The 20,293-nt window shown below is 34.5% G+C and overlaps 2 protein-coding genes across 3 annotated transcripts; one reads left to right on the forward strand and one right to left on the reverse strand.

Annotated features, from left to right (window-relative positions):
* The first annotated feature begins 2,804 nt into the window (after positions 1–2,804).
* LOC145593098 (organelle RRM domain-containing protein 6, chloroplastic-like) lies at positions 2,805–5,895 on the forward strand. Of its 2 annotated transcripts, none has more exons than XM_081649608.1 (5): positions 2,805–2,972; positions 3,152–3,459; positions 3,548–3,616; positions 3,755–3,861; positions 5,661–5,895. In XM_081649608.1, exons 2-5 carry the CDS (start codon positions 3,369–3,371, stop codon positions 5,739–5,741), a joined length of 348 nt encoding a protein of 115 aa, XP_081505734.1. In that variant the 5' UTR covers positions 2,805–2,972; positions 3,152–3,368; the 3' UTR covers positions 5,742–5,895. The 2 variants fall into 2 exon arrangements, with proteins under 2 accessions (XP_081505734.1, XP_081505733.1); XM_081649607.1 differs by having other exon boundaries at positions 2,807–2,972; positions 3,239–3,459.
* A 1,316-nt stretch (positions 5,896–7,211) lies between these two features.
* On the reverse strand, positions 7,212–15,987 carry LOC145593099 (glycosyltransferase BC10-like). The gene is made up of 11 exons (XM_081649610.1): positions 15,803–15,987; positions 14,136–14,617; positions 12,365–12,463; positions 11,404–11,504; positions 11,213–11,284; positions 10,490–10,580; positions 9,235–9,315; positions 8,262–8,324; positions 8,055–8,177; positions 7,934–7,972; positions 7,212–7,809 (listed from the first exon to the last, which is right to left on the reverse strand). Exons 2-11 carry the CDS (start codon positions 14,514–14,516, stop codon positions 7,681–7,683), a joined length of 1,179 nt encoding a protein of 392 aa, XP_081505736.1. The 5' UTR covers positions 14,517–14,617; positions 15,803–15,987; the 3' UTR covers positions 7,212–7,680.
* Between the last annotated feature and the right edge of the window lie 4,306 nt (positions 15,988–20,293).

The following is a 20,293-nucleotide window of genomic DNA, read 5'->3' on the forward strand; positions in this document are numbered from 1 at the left end:
TTCCAGGGCAATGTCCGGGCTACTCACTAGTTTATCTAATTATATGTTAGTAAAATTATAGATAAATTGACATTATGAGAATATACATTATAGTGAAATCAACAATGCATTATACAATATTAACATTTTTTTTTATATATTAGTAAATGAATCAAGTCAAAACCATTAAATGAATAGTGAAAAAGTCAAAGTGTAACACTTATTAAAACACGGAGGGAGTAAGAGTGTGTTTTATTCACTTGATGCATAATTTATCTTATTTAATCTTATTTGAAATAATTATCTTATTATACTCTGTAGCTTATTAAAAAAATCCGTCGCACTCTTATAAATTAAAAATAGGTTTTATTCACTTGATGCATAATTTATCTTATTTGAAATTATTTATCTTATTATACTCTGTAGCTTATTAAAACTTATTAAATCTGGTTAATTAATCATTATTTTTAATTATATTGAAATTTGAAAGCTTAACTCTCATCATAACTTATATTTCCTAGATTAGTCTTACTTATTATACTTATTTTTTCTAAAATAAGTGAGATTTTACTGGTTTTATTTTTTCTAAAACCTATTTTAAATTTATAAGAGTGCAACGGATTTGTTATGTGATCCCGACATGCCCCATAAATTAAAGGGGAAATTCTACCGAATGCAATAAGGCATGCTTTGTTATATGGTACAAAATGTTGGGCTATAAAGCATTATCATGTACATAAGATGAATGTGGCGGAGATTCATATGTTGCGATGGATGTGTGGTCATAGTAGAAAGGATTGGTTGAGGAATGAGATAATTATAAAGAAAGTAGGGATTACATCGATTGAGTACAAGACGAAGATGAATCGTTTAAGATGGTTTGTCCATATAAGTAGGAGACCAAGTGACGCTCCAATAGAGAGGTACGAAGAATTGCAAAGTGTTAGGATCATGAGATTGTGAGAGGTAGGGGATAACCTAAAAAAACTTGGAAGAGGATGATTGAGAGTGGTGATTGCTTTGGGATTTGGGAATTGAGGAAATTATGGCCGTGTTGGATAGGCAATGTGGAGGGAGACAATTCACGTCAACGACGTATCGTGAATATATATATATATATATATATATATATGCTTTCGAAATTTATTTTAGTATTTAATTTTATTATTTTATCTCATATTGTTTTATGAACTTTATTGATTTCTTTTGTTAAAGTTTTCTCAAACCTTTATGTATTTTACTCAAATGTTTTAACTACTCTTTGAAAATTTTCTTAAATCTTATTTGGGAAATTTGTCAAAAATAACACCACCTTTGGCCGGTTTTCCAATAATAGCACCGCCTTTTGATTATTCCAAAATAACACCACCTTTCACATGCATTTGCCAAAAATGGTACAAAACCGGTTGGTAACCTGGTTTACAGGTTACCTATAACACGTTTCACAATCTCATTGGTTGATTCTTTTTATTTTTAATTTTGATTTAAAAAATAAAAGAAAAACATAATTTTTTTTTTAAAGTATTTAAAAAAACTACAAAAAAAAAAAAAAAAAAATCCCACCACCCCAATCCCAGCCACCCTCCCCGCCCCCAGCTTGCCCTCCACCCTGCCGCCGGCGACCAGACTCCCCTTCCATTGCGTCGGCGCCACCCCTCACCCTAGCCACTCGCCACGACCCTAGAAAACCACTATCACTTCCGAAAATCCATCCACAACCCCCACCACGACACTAATTAAAAACCACCCACAACCTCTAAAAACCAACCACCACTCCTGAAAATCCACCTACCGCCCTCGAAACCCTTTCAGCCACTCCAAAACAAACCCACAAGAAGAATCAACTGGGTCGGAAGAGAGAGAAGTAGAGAAAAATTGGGTTGTTTCATCGGAGCTAGGGAGCGAGATTTCGTGGGTTAGGGTTTGGCTTTGGCTGGTGGCACGACGGGGGAAGGGAGAGGGTTGAGGTAAGGATTAAAGGTAAGGGATGGGTTGGTCGGCAATGGAGGGATTGTATGGCCAATTCGACGGGGTGGGGATGGGGCTTCTGTTAAGTGAGAGGGGTGGTTGGGTGGTGGTCGGGGTTGTGGAAATCGAGAAAAGGGAGAGGGGTGGGGGGTGGGAGTAAAGGTTGTCGCCGGTATGAAGGGGGTGCTGGAAAGGGGTCAAGAAGGGGAGTGGGTGCCAAAAAGGGGGTCGGGAAAGGGCGGGGGGTGCCGGAAAGGGGAGGGGTGCCGGAAATTGGGAAGAGGGGCAGGGAGAAGGTGGTTTCAAGGTGGGTGGTCTTGGTTGGGGGGGGGTAGTGGTCTGGTGGATGCCGGTGAAAGGGGTGGGCAGGGAGGATGGGAATGTGGAAGAGGGGGATTATTTTTTATTTATTTTTTTTTAAGTTTTTTTTAAATGTTTAGGTTTTTTAGGTTTTTTTTAAATAAAAAATATAAAAATATAAACTGACCAGTCAGATTGGGACACATGTTCCAGGATTACCTAAAAAACAGGTTACCGGTTTTTTGTTTTATTTTTGGCAAATGCATGTAAAAGGTGGTGTTATTTTGGAATAATCAAAAGGTCGTGCTATTATAGAAAGACCGGCCAAATGTGGTGTTATTTTTAACAAATTTTCCATCTTATTTTTGATTCACAGTCTTAAAACTTCCTTCATTTCTCTTGGATGTTTTTTCTTTTGCTAACTTTACTCCTTTTTTCTATGTTTTTTATTTCTTTTATAAATAACGTACGGTTATTTATAAGATTTATCTTAGTCGATCCCAAATCATTTTTACACCAACGCTTTGTTGTTGGTGTCGTCAAACACTCAAACCGTTACATATCATATGCATGTTAATATTATTCCTCCTAGGTCTAGTGTGTATTCTTGCCTCGCTGCTCCCCTCCCACACTCTCTCTCCTCCATTGAAGCGCACTCTAAATTCTCCATTAAAGCGCCTTGCGAGCTTTCTCTCCTCCATTAAAGCAGCTTGCCAGCGTCTGAGGTATTTTTTATTTTGTTAATTATCGAATACCAATTTGACAATTTAGTGTTAATCGTTAATTTAATTGTCAGTATACTCAATTTAGGGTTCTCTTAGCTGGATTATTGATACTCGAAGAACTTGAATTTTTTAACCCTAGTTTGATAGTTGAATCAGCTTTGGTTGCTAATGTGTTGCAGGATTTGGCTTATATTACTCTTTAATGTTAGGAAGAAACCATGAAAATGGACCTTTCTCCTTAATTGAGAAAATGCAATTTGGTGCAGGGAAATTGGTGTATAATGATTCATTAATCTGGAGAAATTAAACCCATTTGGTGGTTGAACTTGGGAAATTAATGCCCAATATGTTAATGAGGATTTCCCTGGCTTGATTAAGAAATTTTTTAAGCATCAAATGATGAGATTTGCGGCGAAATTTCAATGCTTTACGGTGTTGAAGTCTCGGTTTTCAACTGTTAGATATAGCTCTGAGGTCTTTGTCAGCAGTAAGATACTTGTAATTACTAGCTAAATTCAGATTGTGAATGTTATAGTGTTTTGTTTGATTGGTTGTATATTGGCGAAACGATGCAGGGCTCTCATTTTACACAAAACATGATGAATTTCGGAACATGTTTTCGCAATTCGGCAAGGTTAAAGAAGGTAGATTGTAGTGTTCACATATTTTCTTCTTTTGGATTGTTGATTGAGTCATTGCTCTACTATATGTGAAAGTTTTAGCCATTTAACTGTGATTTTCTTAGCTGTGATGCTAAATGGGATTTAATGTGCTGTTTAAAGCTAGGTTGATTATGGATAACAGAACAGGAAGGACTAAGGGATTTGGTTTCATTACATTTGAGACGGAAGATGAGGCGGATAAAGCTATTAAGGGTTTGAATGGCAGGGTAATTCTGTACTTCATTCTCATAATTTCACCATTCTACTATTTCTACTTGCTCTTTGTTTGTTTGTTTTGTGTTGTGGGGCTACATTTTGAATTTGGGAAAAGTTGCCCTGAATTTGTGGGTTTGCATTATTTGGGATTGTAAATTTGTAATTTGGGCTTTGCCAGAAATTGCAAATTGTAACAGCTCCATTGAGTATATTTTGGGTTTTGGATAGTAATAACTGATAAGCAATTCAAAATATGTTCACACTTTTTCTTTGAAATTTTGTGCTTTTAATATTCACATGTTACAAGCCACTTTTTATTCTGGTCTAACATTGGTAATTTGAACGTATTGACAACATGGTATATTGGTATGGTTGATTTTTGTTAGCTTGATGCTTTTGGGAGCGTTTTGTACTTTTCCATGGGTGTTTCAAAATGTTGAAACGTAAAAGAGTACATTTTTGTACTTCGTAGATGAAGATTGAAGTTTTGCACTCATGTTGTGCATCTTTATTAGTGCAAATGAAGTAATTGAAATTGTAATACATTTAGTGTCTATAGCCCTATATATCAGATTTCGATGTTTTTTCCCTTACTCTAATGAGGGGTCTACCTAAAAATAATACTTTCCCCTTTTCTTCTTACTTGCAACATTTGACTTATCTATTCACATACTCCTCTTTGACTGGCTTTATTGATTTATAATTAAGGAAAATATAGTTATATGGGATCTCATTAAATTCGTTTTGATTGAACTTTCATAATATCAAGTGTTTACAACTTCTATTTATTGATAATTAATATAGTTGTGGTTAAATATTATTGGCAAGCGTGAAATTAGAAGTGTTGCAAGTAAAAAAAAAAAAAAAGTACCTTACTGCTTAAATGGAAGTGGAATGGATACCTACAGAAAGGCCTTTAAGTAGTTAATACTCTGGTTTTCACAATTTATGTACAGTGAACATCAGTACATAAGCTATACATGCCATGGTGGGCGGTGGAGGAGTTTTCTTGTATTGTATTGTTGCATGTACCAAAGGTCTGTGGTTGAGAAAAAAAGGTTGGAAACGGATTAATTAAGTTATTTACAGAGAAATTTATAGCAAATTATACCCTAGACTTTTTCTTACTATTGGACACTTTGTATAAGTGGCTTCTTTGGGACTTTGAGATGGAGACATCTGGAATTGAGCATTGAGGAGGAGAGTGTTTTCTATTTGGAAGACGGCCTGATGGAGATTTGAAAAAGTGTTCTTCAATTTCATTTGAGAAAGATAGTGTTTATTTGGAGTTCTCATTATACGTTGAATTTGTCGAAGGTACATGGAAAGACATGGTTTTCATAGGACTGAGGTGTTTGCTTGTTTAACAATTATGTAAAAAATGTAAATTTAAATACAAAGATCAAATTGCTGAAATTAATGTAAGAAAATATAATGATGTGCTATGTGTGAAGCTTACCTTCCAGGAAGATTGTGGCTATCTATGGTTTCATTACCAATTTCTCATGGAAGCTTTGATGGATACATACTTGCAAATTTTACTTTCAGTAACTTAGTTATGATGCCTAGTTACTTTAGTAGCTATTATCATACATATTTGTGGGTGGTGGTTCAATTTGTAAGGACGTAAGGGAAACCACACCAATCAATGCTATTTTTATTGGCAAAGAATATGTTCGAAAGTTTTTAAGTAACTGCTTGTTCCTGTGATTCTCGTCTTGTTGATTCTCTTGTTTCTTCTTTCCTGGACTGACCAAGAAGCGAAGTTCACTTGGTTGCCTTCTGAGCTGTTACTTTTCTTTCAATGCAGATAGTTCAAGGGCGACTGATTTTTGTGGAATCTGCCACAAACATGAAGGCCGATGGAAATGATGCTAAATCCAATAGCTGAAAACTCCACCGCCCACAATAGCTGAAGTCTAATGTGGACACGTTGCATGTCTTATGAACCATCCAATCTATGGTGAAATATGATAGGCATTCCCGATTTCCTGTAAACGTATTGCAACTACATATACCAAATTCAATTTTGACTTTTGAGCTTCTACTGCTTTTAGGTCAATATGTTGCAATAAACTTGCTCAAAATTATAAATGCTAGGAGTACAAATTTTGTCAAAAAACTATATCTTTAAAGCTCTTCTAATGCACTACTTTGTCAAACAACATTTTTTGCCTTTCTACAGGGTACCAGCTAGAAAGTAGACACAATACAAGGGGCCTTGACAAATTGTTTCTTGATTATCATGCTTGCAAGCATAAATTGAGCTCCAAAGCTTTAGAAGTATGTTGCTGGGCTATGTTAGCAATTCTCCATTCAAAAGTTACATGGGGCGGCATATCCTGAGTCAATCCATCAAGTCTCATGACTTAACGATTAACAACATTTTGGGCATTTACAATAGACAAATGACACACCGTTATAGGTCATGCGTAGGAAAGCATGACCTTAAACAGGTGTACTCAATAACACCATCCATGATGTTAGTTGCGTGCAATAGCACCTTGCCTAAGATTTAATGACAATTGAAGCCAAATAATGTGGTAGGTTTTTTAGTTGATGACATTATGACACATTGCAGCTAATAAATTTTTTATTTTTTTATTTTTTTTTATTTTGGTGTTTAGAGAGCCTTAAAAACGGTGATGAGAATTGATCCCAAGATCTCCTGAAAGTGGAGAAAAGCTCTTACCAGAGTTACCACCTAAGCTATCCCTCACTTACCACCTAAGCTATCTCTCACTCTTTGTTTCTTTCTCATGTTGACAGGGAGGGCAATATTTTAACCCATTCAATAGCTAAATTGAAGTTAATCACAAAAGTGAGCTAGCTTGGCTTGAGGTTTTTACTGACTTTGATCATGATTTAGCACAAGTCCAGATATGCTCAATTTCTTACAAAGCTAATAAAATAAAGTCCCTTTGCCACTGGCCAACAAAATAATACTACTCTGTAAATAATGTCATAAAATTTCGAGGCATTTTCGATAATTTTTTTCCTTTTCACCTCAATATTATGATACCAACATTTTTCCTTGTCAAGTAATACTTTAGCTAGAATTGTTCCAAAATCATTGTACGCTTATTAACAAAATTTTCATAATAATCTGGTCACACTAAGTACGAGTTGCTGTTTAACTTGATGGAGTACAATTCTCCACCTATATACTACCTTCGTTAAACGTTATGTGCAACTGTGGAATATTTTATATCTCACAAATAATACCTCAAAGTAGCACATAACATTTAATGGAGGTAGTATATCTATTGATCAGTTCCATGTGTCATTTTTAGCTAATCCATTATTTGGTGATTTTTTTTACCTTTTCTCGACATACAGTAATCATATTGGCTTTAACTAATTCTACATAACAAATCTCTCTAACTTATACTTCATTACTAAAGGCAAAAGCTCATAGCACTAAAATACATTGTTCAATGATACTACACCCCCATAAAAGAGGGACTAATTATACTAGGAGTATCTACTCGCTTAAAAACGAACCTAATCGAGTATCTGCAACCCAAAATTTTACGGTTAAAAATGACCAAACAAGAACTCTAAGGGGAGGCAGAAGGGACTGCACATAGTTTGGCCTACAAAGCAGGAACCAATCGGAAGAAATCAAGCCCTCATCTTCTTGCCCTTATGTCAAGCAATGCTGTATTGCTGATAGCTTAGCCGATCACTGAACGTTACAACGGTGTGTGCAGTAAATTCATCCAAGGATACTCCATGTTCAAACCTCGCTGCATCCTATTGTTTATATATACCAAAAAATACGAGGTCAACCATATCAATCGACCATAAAGAATGAAGAAGTTCCCCCACTATACCACCGTATAATTGGAGAAAAGAGTAATCAACTTTTCTAATGTCTCAGGATAAAATTTCCGAGCAAATAGATAGCAAGGCCGCTTCTGTCCATTCCACAAGCATGGAGTTATTGTCACTGGATTCTGTAACACAAAAAACTTTATTTATCAAGTGGTTCAAGTCTACGATACATTGTCAGCCAAAAACTACCATGCATGTTCAAGTCTTCTCTCAAGAATTTAGAGGTAGAGTAAAAATAATTTATACCTTCTCATCACTTGTCAGATGCACACTCTGATCAAGAAACTGCGTCATGCCAAAAAAAGTTAGCAAACTACTCATTATCAATGACCGCAAAAGCAAAAGTCAAACTGTACGGAAATCATACTGTCATATTTCTTAGAAGCTCATATGTGATGTCTTCGGCTCTAAAGGACCTGGGATGCCACTTTCTCTCAGACCAATCAACATATGTCACTGACCAATTAGCTATTCCTCCAGGATCAGTCATCTGAACATATATAAAAACAAAAAATCAGGAACATACAGAACAAGGTAATCTACAAGACGGAAAATTTATGAGTAGACTACTGACATGGAAGAAAGTTGGCAAATAGTGCTCATCAGCATAGCAGTTCTTCCCGTGCTCCATTCCTGGCTGTGGAAGTAAAAAAAAAAAAAAAAAAAAAAAAAAAACCTACTTCAACATAAAAATCTTCATAGGTTCCAAAATGTTAACAATCTAGCAGCAGAGAAACACTAAAAAACTTCACTAGTTGTGACACTATGTCATATCCAAAGTCTAAGCACCAAATTATTGGCATAAAGGTGAATTTAAAAAAGACAATAACTTCATTCTTCAGTAACAATCATATGTATTGCACAAAAGATGAACAGATTCCAGGAGAGGATCGGTCAATCGAAAGACTCAAAGTTCAATCCACTTCAGGTTCACTTTCCAAACTTTACTCAATCCCACCAGTAAGTGCAAGCTTTGGAAATACTGGAACCTCACATAGTAAAGGATTTTGTACTCAAACAACTTTGAATTAGCTAGCATGTCACTCAAGAGTAAACTTAATTTCACTGGGCAATGCACAACCTTGTTACAATTCTAAATGGAGAGAGTGAGTAAAATATAAACAACCCTGTTGCTCGGACTCGGGTATTGTGAGCAGACACGGGTACAAGTCTTAAGTGTCACACTTTAATTAAAAAGAGGTGTCAAAAGATCATACCCAAGTCCAAGGGTTAAGGAGGGTACTTGTGGTAAAATGAAAAGTCCTAGAAACACAGGCCCAACCTTTTCAAAGTGTTGGTTACCGTTGACCCTTATTCCAAGATGCTACAGTTGGCTGTAACTTCAAATGAAGTGCAGGCAGGATAAGGTTATGTACATCAGAAGAAAACTATGTAACCTTCAAGCCAAATGCATATGAAGGGATGCAATAGCAATTCAAAGAACAATACTCTAAAGAATAGAAATCATCATTGCAAGACATTGTCCCCGTAAGAAAGCAGGAATCTTACATAGAATCAAAACAAAAACAATAAATTGTAAAGTTTACCCTGCAATATAGCTTGAATTTTCTGTAGTATAGGCTGTCAGCCATAACAATTAGGGCATGCTGGCGTTTCATGGTGAACCACTGAAAAAGAAATTTAAAAACTAAAAGTTAAAATTTATCGCTCAATCACAGGGAACAATAACATGTCAGACAAAATTAAAAGTTGCAAACAAGAGAAGCATGAAGACATAGATCTACAGTTACAAACGGATCCCTCTCTCTCTCTCCTTCACACACACACACACACACAATGACCAGCAGATTCAGATATAAAGGTGCAAACAGAGAGACCGGGAGAACCGTAAATAAAGGATAGAGATGCTCAAAAAAGTACTAAGCCTAAAGTTCCCTTAATACGACCGTTGCAGGATTGGTCCAAACAGAGGGGAAAAAACTAGTTTGTCTTCGAAGATTGAGTGACTTCTACTCAAAACGCATTCCCTAAATACATCAACTCATGGAAAACCTTCTCAAATCTCTTTTTTTTTTTTTAAAAAAAAGGTCTGAAATCAAGGATGATTGAACTTTCCCTAATCAGGAAAAGTGAAGTTGGCAGAAGCCGCAACATGAAATTGACAAGACAAGGAGGCCTGAATACAAGTTTTCTACAACAAAATTTATCACCTTGAAGACCACAACTTTTCTTCTCTAATTTCTATATTCTAATATGCATGACTTTACCAGCACTCTCAAGATAGGCAATGGTTGACTATGATTATAGAACAGAATACATGCTTCTTTAGAGGACCTATACAGCACATAAAATCAGAAGGAAAGCTCAGAAATACACAAAAGGTCCAAATTAGTTTTCCTATCAGGATAATTTCAAATTTCAGTATTTTACACACTAATTTAATGCAAGTGCGTAGTGCAGCAAACAAAGAAATAAATAACCTTCCAAAAGAATTGCTAGTGGGATAATTTGAAATGGAAACTAAATTCTCTTCAGCGAGTTTACACATTGAGCTACAAATGAGAACTTTGGTTAAAGAACCTCAAAAATAAGAATCCTTAGTATTAACCATACTTTAAACAAGGGGATAAAGGATACAAATGAGAGAGAAAAATACACACAGAAATCCTTCATTCTTTTTACTATTTTTGGTTAGAAAAGACATATAAGTTATCATACATTCAAACTCAATCTGACTAAATTCTGACAAGCATGGTGGCATAATTCTTAACAAAGGGAGATCAACTGTGAAACATATGGCAGTCCAATAGTCACATAAGCTAGATTTGTGTTGATTAATACCTGTGATCCCTTCCGGAAGTCATCCTTTTCAATCTCGGGCAACATGTGCTCAGAATATCTTCCAGTACCATGTGGTCCTAGATCAAGAAAACTGAAAAGAGAAAATCAGGGCTGATTAGCTTTGTCTCAACAAAATAAGGGTACAAAAATATCAGAAAAAGAAGTGTAAAATCAAGATCAATAAACATATATTGATGTTCATTTTCAAGGCTATATACAGACATTGGATTCATCAAGCAAACTTGGAAAAAAAAAAAAAACAGTAAAATATGTATGCTTGATTAGACAAACAAGCAGTATCAGCTCTAAACAATATAATTGTACTTGTACCACAGAAATATGAAATGTTCTAGTGACAAACAATGATAAATGAAAAGCAGATATGTTAGATTCAATTGATTTTAATGCTGAACTTTGGAAATAACACTCATTATTCAACACCTATGTTACTCAAACTCTTCATTTAACCTCAAGTACCCATGAGTTGGATGCTTGACACTTCATTTCAATTTTAACCATGTTCAGACTTCAAAGGATGGATAAGTTGACACGTAAACATGTAGCTGCCATAAACTAGCAGCCAGGTCTGAGTTTCATATATATTAATGGAAGTTATACAACATCCAATTCCCATGATTATACAAGAATCTAGAAACCATGTGGTGTTTGAGAACAATTAAGGCACTAATTCACAATATTATCGTTGCAGAATTAGCTTCTTACCAGTCAAGAAAGCTGACATTTGTGAACATGAGATAGTTGTAGATATAATCAAAATTATGAAGCGGTATACAGCTGCAAAGACCAAAAAAATACAATGTTATCATGATTGACATTTGATATTGAACTTATCTTCCAAAGTCCAAACAATATGTACCAGGGTACAGCAAAAGCAATTAATCAAAAGTACCTACCTGTCTGACAGTAATACAAAGTGCTGGTTATCAGGATCTTTAAGAGCATGAGCAAGTAGTCTCCTTTCTGCATCAACCATTGAGATTTTACCCCAGACTACCTGTGAAAATTTTGACAGAGGTATAAATCAAAATATTATTTAATTACCAAACGATGCCACATTACATGCAAAATAAAAAAATAAAAAATAAATAAGTAATTTCTCATCAAAATAAAAAAAAAAAAAAAAAAAAAAAAAAAAAAGTTGAAAACCTGCAATATCTTTTATTTTCAGGGTACTGTTACCTAATTCGTGGTATAAGTTTGGGTATGGGAACACGATTTGCTACCTAGTAGGCTTGTATGTTATATTAGTCCACAAATGAACCACTAATTAGTACCAATTCACATCTCTCGGATCACAGTTCACATGGAGGATTTGTGAATTAAGCATAGGTACAGGTCTTCAAGAGAGTTAGCATTAGAAAGCAGCCAATTAAATTTTATTAACACTATACATTGAATAGTCACAAAAAATACAGACAACAAGTAATAGCTGAAATATTGGATATGCAACTTATGCTGGAAACACAATAAAAGAATATTGAGCTGCATAATATTGGTAGAACATTATAAATAAGCTTCCTTAATACAGAGAATGACAAAGAATAAACCAAGAGCTTTTTCTTTCATTTCCTTGTTCAAACAACTATTAATGTTTTAGAGTAACTCTAGCGGAAATTTCAAAACAAATACCACTTCAAGATTTGTTCTTATGCTGCAACAGAAGAATATTTATTTGATAATAGTCCGTTGGCTGCTATTAACAGCCAAATAAATAATACGACCATGATTTTTTTTATTCCCCATCCACATGCTTTTTTTTTGTCTTTAAAAGTAATCATGTTACAATGTTCACTGATAATACAAGAGAATATATGAGGTAAGACTCAGCAATTAACAGCAAAGTAACAAATTTACCGAGTCACTGCGTATGTCACGACCAAGAAAGTAACGGCTAACATGCACTGGTTTTTCTCTTGATGCATGTACAAATACAGAAAATCTGCCTTCATGACCCTGAGGACCAATAAAACATGTTATATCATTTATGTGATGATTAGAGTAAAGACGGGTCAGTGAGTCCGAAATTATACAAATGCCAGTCTTTTTAGTATCTAAAATCAATATGACGAAAGTGAAGGACAATAAAGTGTTAAATCTTGAGCAATGCTATTAACTCTGTAAGCCCATGTATTGGTAGAATTCAAAATTCAACTCCAAAAACCATAGTAACCCTAATGTGCTAGTGTAAAATTAGGATAGCTGGCAAGGCTATGGTATTCGGACATTCCCAATCAAAGAAATAGGCTTTATTCTGAAATTTCATGCCAATCTGTAGACATATTTTATTATATGACCACATAAGAGAACCAAATTCCGAATAAGCAACCATAGAAAATATAAAAACTACAACGTAAAACATACTTGCGAATAATACTTTGATTTGAAAGCAATATGATAACTCAATCCAAAAGCATTGAATTCCTCAAATCCAAATTCGAGCTGTTCAAGCCTTTTGGAGCAAGTAGACGAGCTCAATCATGGTTTACTCATATCAGACAAGTGACAAAGAGTTTCAGTCCCAAAATCCCAATCATCTCACATACAAGTCTTCCTAACTAAGACACTTGTACATCGCCGGTCCAATGAACATGTGTGTAAAGGGTGTTTGATGTGTGGTATTTATGCAATACGTCCCCAAGAAGAAAAGCAAACATAAGCATAAAGCCTATATACCAGGAGGAAAAAGTAACAGTTTTAGCAATCACTTAAACCCAAGTTGATTGTGAATTTAGAGGACATTACATATGTGGCATCTATGCTCCCTTAGAGGACATTACATATGTGGCATCGATGCTCCCTTAGAGGACATTACATATGTGGCATCTATGCTCCCAGCGCTCTTCCGTTTACTTTACTCTTTCAATCACTCCTTAATACACATTGGCCAGAATACCTGAAAATTATTATGTGCACCGTACAAGCACAATTACAAATTCCAGTGTACTATGTCTCAGGCTCTTACATCTTCACCCCATATCTTCTACAACAGAAATGTCCTAAATAATTGATCTCCAAAAGTCAATTAACCCCTCCCAGCCTCCAAAATACAAGTCAAAGAATGAGGGAAGCAAAATCTTCGCCTACCTTTCAGCCCTAGGGAGGATAACATCTCCATGCAAGTGAACAGAGAGATATACAATACTTACTCTGTTCACTTATAGTTGCACCGTTTCTCTTTTGAAGGTCAAACTTCAATTTTATATTATTTTAACCCTTATATTATTTTAACCGTAAATTCTCATTTAAATAGTCACATGATATCTTTTTAGCTTCATCTCAATGTATATTTTCACAGGTAAGTCCACCCACGGAATCAATATAACGAATATTAAATTTTTATAATTCTTACTAATGTACAATTAAAGATATTTATGGTCAAACAGTTGCATTGGAGACCATGATGATGCATCCATCGTAAATGGATGAAGCACAAGGTTAGATTAGAAACATCAACTCCTCACGTGAGTAAGAAAATAAAGACAATGTAAACAAAAATGCTTCAATGCAGTGTCTAGACACACAACCCAGAAAAACCATCTCATTCAGATGAAGGCCAAGAGAAACAAGACATAAACCAAATAATGACAGAAAACTAACTAAGGAAAGAAGGGATATGAGCAGTTACCTGGAAGAACTTATCCCAGAGTCTTTCAAAAGGTAGGGTACCTGGGGTCAGAAACATAAAGGCAATTTTTGGGTTTTTAGATTCAACATGAGGTGTTTTTAAGACTTCTCTAACTACAACGCGGCTATAAATTTCATCATCGGTCAGCTCCCTAGTAGGAGTGGATTCTTCTTCAGCATAAATTAGACAGCCACTAGAGGAAAAGAAACTGCAGGGGGCAGAATTTCGGAGCGGATAGACATAGGCAGCAATGAGAAAAAGACACACCATAGAGACCAGTATTATAATCCATACTGGCCTCTTCATATGTGGCCGCTGACGCGACCCAGGCATCGTCACCAGGTCTCTTACACGTAACTGCCATGCACGAGATGTCTTCATTTAGAAACCTGGCATTATCTCGGAGTTGCACATCATTCACAATTCAAATCCCACATAACAATAGTCTTGATTGGCTCAAATGGTATCCTAACCAGATTGCCCTGCATTGAAAGACATAATTCACAAATTAAGACAAGTAATCACTTGGTTTCCAAGAATAAAATCAAAAGCAGTCTTTTCTATTGATGTATTCACTTCCATGCCATACTAAACATTCAAAAATGTAAAAAAGCTTCTAATTGGTGGGCATAGAGCTTTTGTTATCACTTATCAGGTGGCCGAGCAGAAATTTCACACCGGCTCAAAATCCTCTAAGCACTCAGGGCAAAGATGCCTAAATATGAAATTTATTGACAATTAAGTAACAAACCACACATAAATCTTGATATTTGTTGTAGACCACAAAACTCAGGGCAAAAAAAAAGTTAGTTAACTAAAAAAAGCCTCCCATTAATCATAGACCACCAGAAATAATTCCCTACAAAACTTAACAAATTTTCAACTCAGTTTCATCTAAATAACCCCAGTGGCTACGATTAAATAATTATGTTCTGTAACGCCTTTTACGGAATGAAACAGTGAATCAAGCAAGGCTTGAAACAAGAACCATTACAGAAATAAACAAACCCAGTTTTCTAATTGCATTTTTCCGAATAACCAATGCAAATACATCTACATCCCAATTGCTAAAATACTCAATTTAAATATATACACGCAGAATGAGACGACAATCCAAGGGCTTCTGACTGCCAAAATCCAAAAAGCTCATAATACACCAAGTAAATTACAACTGACAAATCCAATAATTACAACCAAAAATGAATTTATTTCAAGATACACACTAATTTGAACAAAAATGACGCAAGAGAATAATATCCAGTAATTTAGGTTTTGTGTCACATCAATTTATACAATACCATCATAAAATATAATATAATCAAGTCAAGAAAAATTCAAATTAATTCCAAAAACAAGAGGAAACCAAACGTCAAAAAGTGCTAATTTTTAAACTGAAACAATCAACCACCAAATTAAAATAATCAACACAAACTCAAAATTCAATCCAAAAACAATCAAATTCACACAAATTTCACATACATATTACAGCATTACTACACATTCCCCTAATTTTTCCAAAATCAACGTAATTTCTCATCAATCATTTTCGAAATACAACAAAACACAAAAACCTAATTTTTTCAGTACAATCAATTATCAAACAAATCAACGAAATCAAAATTCGACGAAAATAAATTCGACAAAAAAATCAAGAATAAATGTACTACCTGATTAAGAGCGGTTTAGCTGAAGAATAAAATGCAAGAATCAATCCAAAAAGAGGAGAGAGAAAATTGCTTCTCGTACGATCTACGAAATCGAAGACGATGAATCGATGATGATGAGAAAAAAGGAAGAGCGATAACACTGATCTAATGATAAAAATGACGAATTTATATGTTCGTATAATAGTAAGTTTTAATTCATATATTATGTCTTAATTATTTGTATTTGTATTTTTATTTTTATACATTATATATTATACTGATACCCTAATTAATACTGTATAAATATTCTTTTTTTGGAAGTTGTATATTTTAAGGTTTGATTTTGTGATTATTTTATAAAAATGGTTTTGTTTTTTGATTGGGTAGTCCAAGAAAAAACTTGAGTAAAATAAGGAAGGAATTTATATAATAAGGTTTTTTATAATGTGATTGGAAAGTTTATAAAGTATTGTAAAGTTTGAACAAGTGGACTGTTGGGAAGATAATGTGCATTTTTTATTTTATTTTTAGGTACTCGTATTGTTTAAAAAAAGGGTTTAATGTTCTAAACTCTATTTATGTTGTATTGGACTTTTAAAATGTCTCTTTATTGCATTATTAGACTTTTCGACTGTTGTTACTTGTTAGGGGATGCTCATTTTTTTTTCATGGTGTTCAGATGTGTTTGTTTACCAACACAAACTTATATGAATTGAACTTATTGCGTCTAATCAAATAACTTATTCACCCGTTAATTTGTTATTGTGGTTCAATTTTACGCTTGATTGAATTCGATCAATCGTAATTAGACCTCATTAGCCTTAAAAATTATTTTGTATGCGGACAAGAATGCGTCATTCATCATATCCATAATATCTTGCCGAAAAAAAAAAAAAATTTAGAGGATGGTGATTAAAATAAATGATTCTCAAGTTTAAAGTTCAAAGACATATTAATTGTATTTCAGGGTTATTTTTTTTTTTTTAAAAAAAAAAAAATTTAATTTTATGTCATGGAGTATTTTCATGTAAACTACTCATACAAATACTTATCATAATTTTCTTAAAATTTTATTTTTAATTATTCAAACTCTACATTTTTTTAATGCTCACTTTTAAGTAATCAAGTTCCAATACCTATGTTCTTCAAAAAAAAAAAAAAAAAAAAAAAAAAACAGTTCCAATATCTATGTTACATAATACTTCCTCCGTTTTTTAATAGTTATAACACACCTTTTTTCACGGAATTTAAGAAAAGTGTGTCTCATGTGATTTAAAACAATTAAAATGGAGGAGAGAAATTGTTAAGAGTATAATTTAGTGGGCCATAAGATTATAATAAGGATAATAGTACAACTTTTGACATAAAATACTTTCCAATTATAGTGTGTTGTAATTATTGTGACATTTCCATTTTAGGGAAGTGTAAAATGGAAATGTCACAACTATAAAGAAACGGAGGAAGTACAATATACGAAACACTATATACGGAGTACTATCTAAAAATGAGTGTAATTAAAATAAATGAGACTTTTATATGACAGCGGAAGAAGTATCATTATTCAAGGAAATAATTGTACGTGGCAGGATAGGATTGATAGAAGTTCAATTAAAATTGTTAATGGTTAAGACATAAGAAAAGCAAAAGGATGATAATAATGAGTGATTGAAATAACGTAAATTGAAGGATAAGAAAAGGCAGTATGGTTTGGTGAAGATGCAGATGCTCAAAGTGTAGGAAATAAATCTTGTCAATTTTAAAATCAAATTAATGTAACTTGTTAAATTAATTAGTGAATAGAGAAATATATAAGGGAGGAAGCTAGAAGATGATTGTGGTGGCACAGATTTATTTATAGTTCTTTTTTACAATATATAAAGCTACCGATATCAATTAGCTTATTTGATTAAATTTTTGGATTTGGTACTGGTACTTGATATATTAAATAAGATTTCTGTTACTACCTCCGTTTTTTATTATGTGTAACAAAAGGGTATTATTTGTGAAACACAAAATATTCCTTTGTTGCACATAATAAGAAACGGAGTAGTATATTAAATTATTGTCGTTTGCGACTCTATTTACAATAATTAGAAAGAAAACATGAAATTACTGCTTTATTGATTTGATCTGGCCACCTTGTATTCCTAAACCAATGTGTTTTATTTAATACTTCCTTCGTCCCCAAAACATCGATCCATTTGCATTAAAATACCCACCAATTTACAACAATATTTGTGCAAAATTAGATTCCCCATATAAAATTTTGTTTTTTCATGTATTTTTAATACTTTATCTCTCTACTTTTTTACACACCCCATGTAAATTTATCTTCAATATGTTTTTATTTCTTTTTATTTAAATTTCTTAATAACCACGAAATCAACCCAAAAGGGTCGAAGTTTTGGGGACGGAGGGAGTACAAGTATTACCTAATAATAAAGAGTATTATGAGTCAAAACTTTTATTTCATTTTTAAAAAATTCTTTTTGGTAGTCAAGGAGAAATCTTTAATGGGAAAGTCCCTGTCTAGGGTGAGTGAGTCCCGAGTTAGGGTTTGCGAGTCAGTTGCATTTTCTTCTTTGATTTCTTTGAATTTCTACACCGATCCTCTCTATAATTATTGCTAGTTCCTTAGACCAGATTGCGTGAGTGAAATTATGGGGGATGATCTAATCAAAGATTGGGAACAGCTTCGTTTAACAGATGAAGAGGGCAAGGTGCTTGGAGGCGATTACGTTGAAATTGTGAGCGAGGACACAAAGACCAAATTAAATCTCACCTTGGTGGGAAAGCTTTGGACTGTTAAACCCTATAACATGGGGACGATGAAAAAAACTCTGACGAACGTCTGGCGTTTGAAAGAAAAGTTTGCGATTAGGGTTGTTGAGACAAATTTATTTGTCTTTTAATTCTTTTGTGAGGAAGATAAAAACCATATCCTGGAAGGTAGACCGTGGTATTTTGATGAAAAATTGTTGTTGTTGCAAGATGTTATAGGAGATGAGCAGCCATTAGAGATAGTGTTCAAGTATACTCCAATGTGGGTACGCTTGCTAGATGTTCCATTGAATAAAAGATCGTTGGAGGTGAAGTATGATGTTGGAGAGTTCTTGGGTGGTTTCATAGAAGTTGATGATGATGATCCATTGGGGTGGGGCGATTGTATGAAAATCAAGGTCCTCGTGGACATTAACAAACCTCTGAGAAAGGGTCTCTTTTTGGCAATGGGGAAGAGTCAATCTCGCTGGATTGATCTGAAGTACGAACGGTTGGCTGACTTTTGTTTTTTCTGTGGTAGATTGGACCACACTGAAAGAGAATGTCAATATAAAGAGCTCAAAGAAGGTGAAGTTTCTGGAATGGTTTATCAATATGGACCATGGCTAAGAGCTATACCAAAAAAGAGAGTGAGAGTGGATATGGCTGAACGTGAGAAGGAGAAGCTATGTATGGACAAACTGAGACAATCGTCGAAAACAAAAAAGACTCCTAATTACAATGATCCTGATGTTATAAAATTAGGACCAGTTGGGGCAGCCAGAAAATTAACTTTCACGTCTCCCACCACCAAGGGCAATGAGGAAGCTATGAAGATCCCGAAGAGCAAGACAACCGAACTTGTTGTTGTAGCAGATGAAAGCGGTTCTAAACTGGTCTTACGGGTAGTAGGGACCGCTATAAATGATGGGGAGGGAATGCATTTATTGAATAAGCAGGTTGCTAGTGAAGTGAAGTTGAAAGAAAAAGAAAAAAAATAAAAAAGAGCCGAGTGTGGTGGGGTTAGATGGAGTTAAGGAGGGTGATAAGAAGCTGGTAGATGACCTTTTTGGGAGAAATAAAATTCATGAGGGAAGTGGAAAAATAAATAAGGAGGACATCTTGGAGGAGGGGAGTGGGGGATGGGATGGGAATAAAAAAGGGGAGGTAATAGAAGGAAAAAAAACAAGAAAATTGAGAAAAGTTATTTTGCTGCACAGTGAGAAAAATAGTAGTACGAGAGGGGAGAAATCTTTAGTTGGAGCTAAAAGAAGTGAAAGAGAGGAGGTGGCAGAGGAGAACGATATGATGGTGGATGGAGAAGAAAATGATGATCTGAATAAAAGGCATAAGGTCGAATTCAATACTCAAAATGTGTCGGGCCCCACTCCATGGGCTCTCGGTGAACAATGAATTACATCCTTTCGTGGAATTGTAAGGGGTTGGGGAATACCGCGGCGGTTACTGCTCTAAAAAATGTTGCATTTCTTGAGAAACCCCAACTCATTTTTTTTTGTCAAAAACTAGATTAAAAAGCCATGAAATGGAGAAAATAAAATTGAAGCAAAAAGTTCACCAATATTCTTGCTGTAAGTTGTGAAGGTGAAGGGAGAAAGAGGAGTGGCAGGCTTGGATTGTTATGGAAGGACACTATAGATGTTGAGATTACATCGTACTCCTTAATTCACATTGACTCTTGGGTCAAAATTCCAAAGAAGGAAAGATGGAGGTTCACGGGAATCTGTGGTTACC

Source organism: Chenopodium album, chromosome 18, assembly GCF_948465745.1.
Source record: "Chenopodium album chromosome 18, dcCheAlbu1.1, whole genome shotgun sequence".
NCBI lineage: Eukaryota > Viridiplantae > Streptophyta > Magnoliopsida > Caryophyllales > Amaranthaceae > Chenopodium > Chenopodium album.

Coding starts and splice junctions, on each gene's coding strand:
- LOC145593098 (XM_081649608.1), top strand. CDS start 3,369: ATGATGAGATTTGCGGCGAAATTTCAATGCTTTACGGTGTTGAAGTCT. Junction 3,617..3,754: donor ATTCGGCAAGGTTAAAGAAG/GTAGATTGTAGT, acceptor TGCTGTTTAAAG/CTAGGTTGATTATGGATAAC. Junction 3,862..5,660: donor TTAAGGGTTTGAATGGCAGG/GTAATTCTGTAC, acceptor CTTTCAATGCAG/ATAGTTCAAGGGCGACTGAT.
- LOC145593099 (XM_081649610.1), bottom strand. CDS start 14,516: ATGAAGACATCTCGTGCATGGCAGTTACGTGTAAGAGACCTGGTGACG. Junction 11,285..11,403: donor TTTGTATTACTGTCAGACAG/GTAGGTACTTTT, acceptor TGGTCTTTGCAG/CTGTATACCGCTTCATAATT. Junction 7,973..8,054: donor AGCTTCTAAGAAATATGACA/GTATGATTTCCG, acceptor GGCATGACGCAG/TTTCTTGATCAGAGTGTGCA.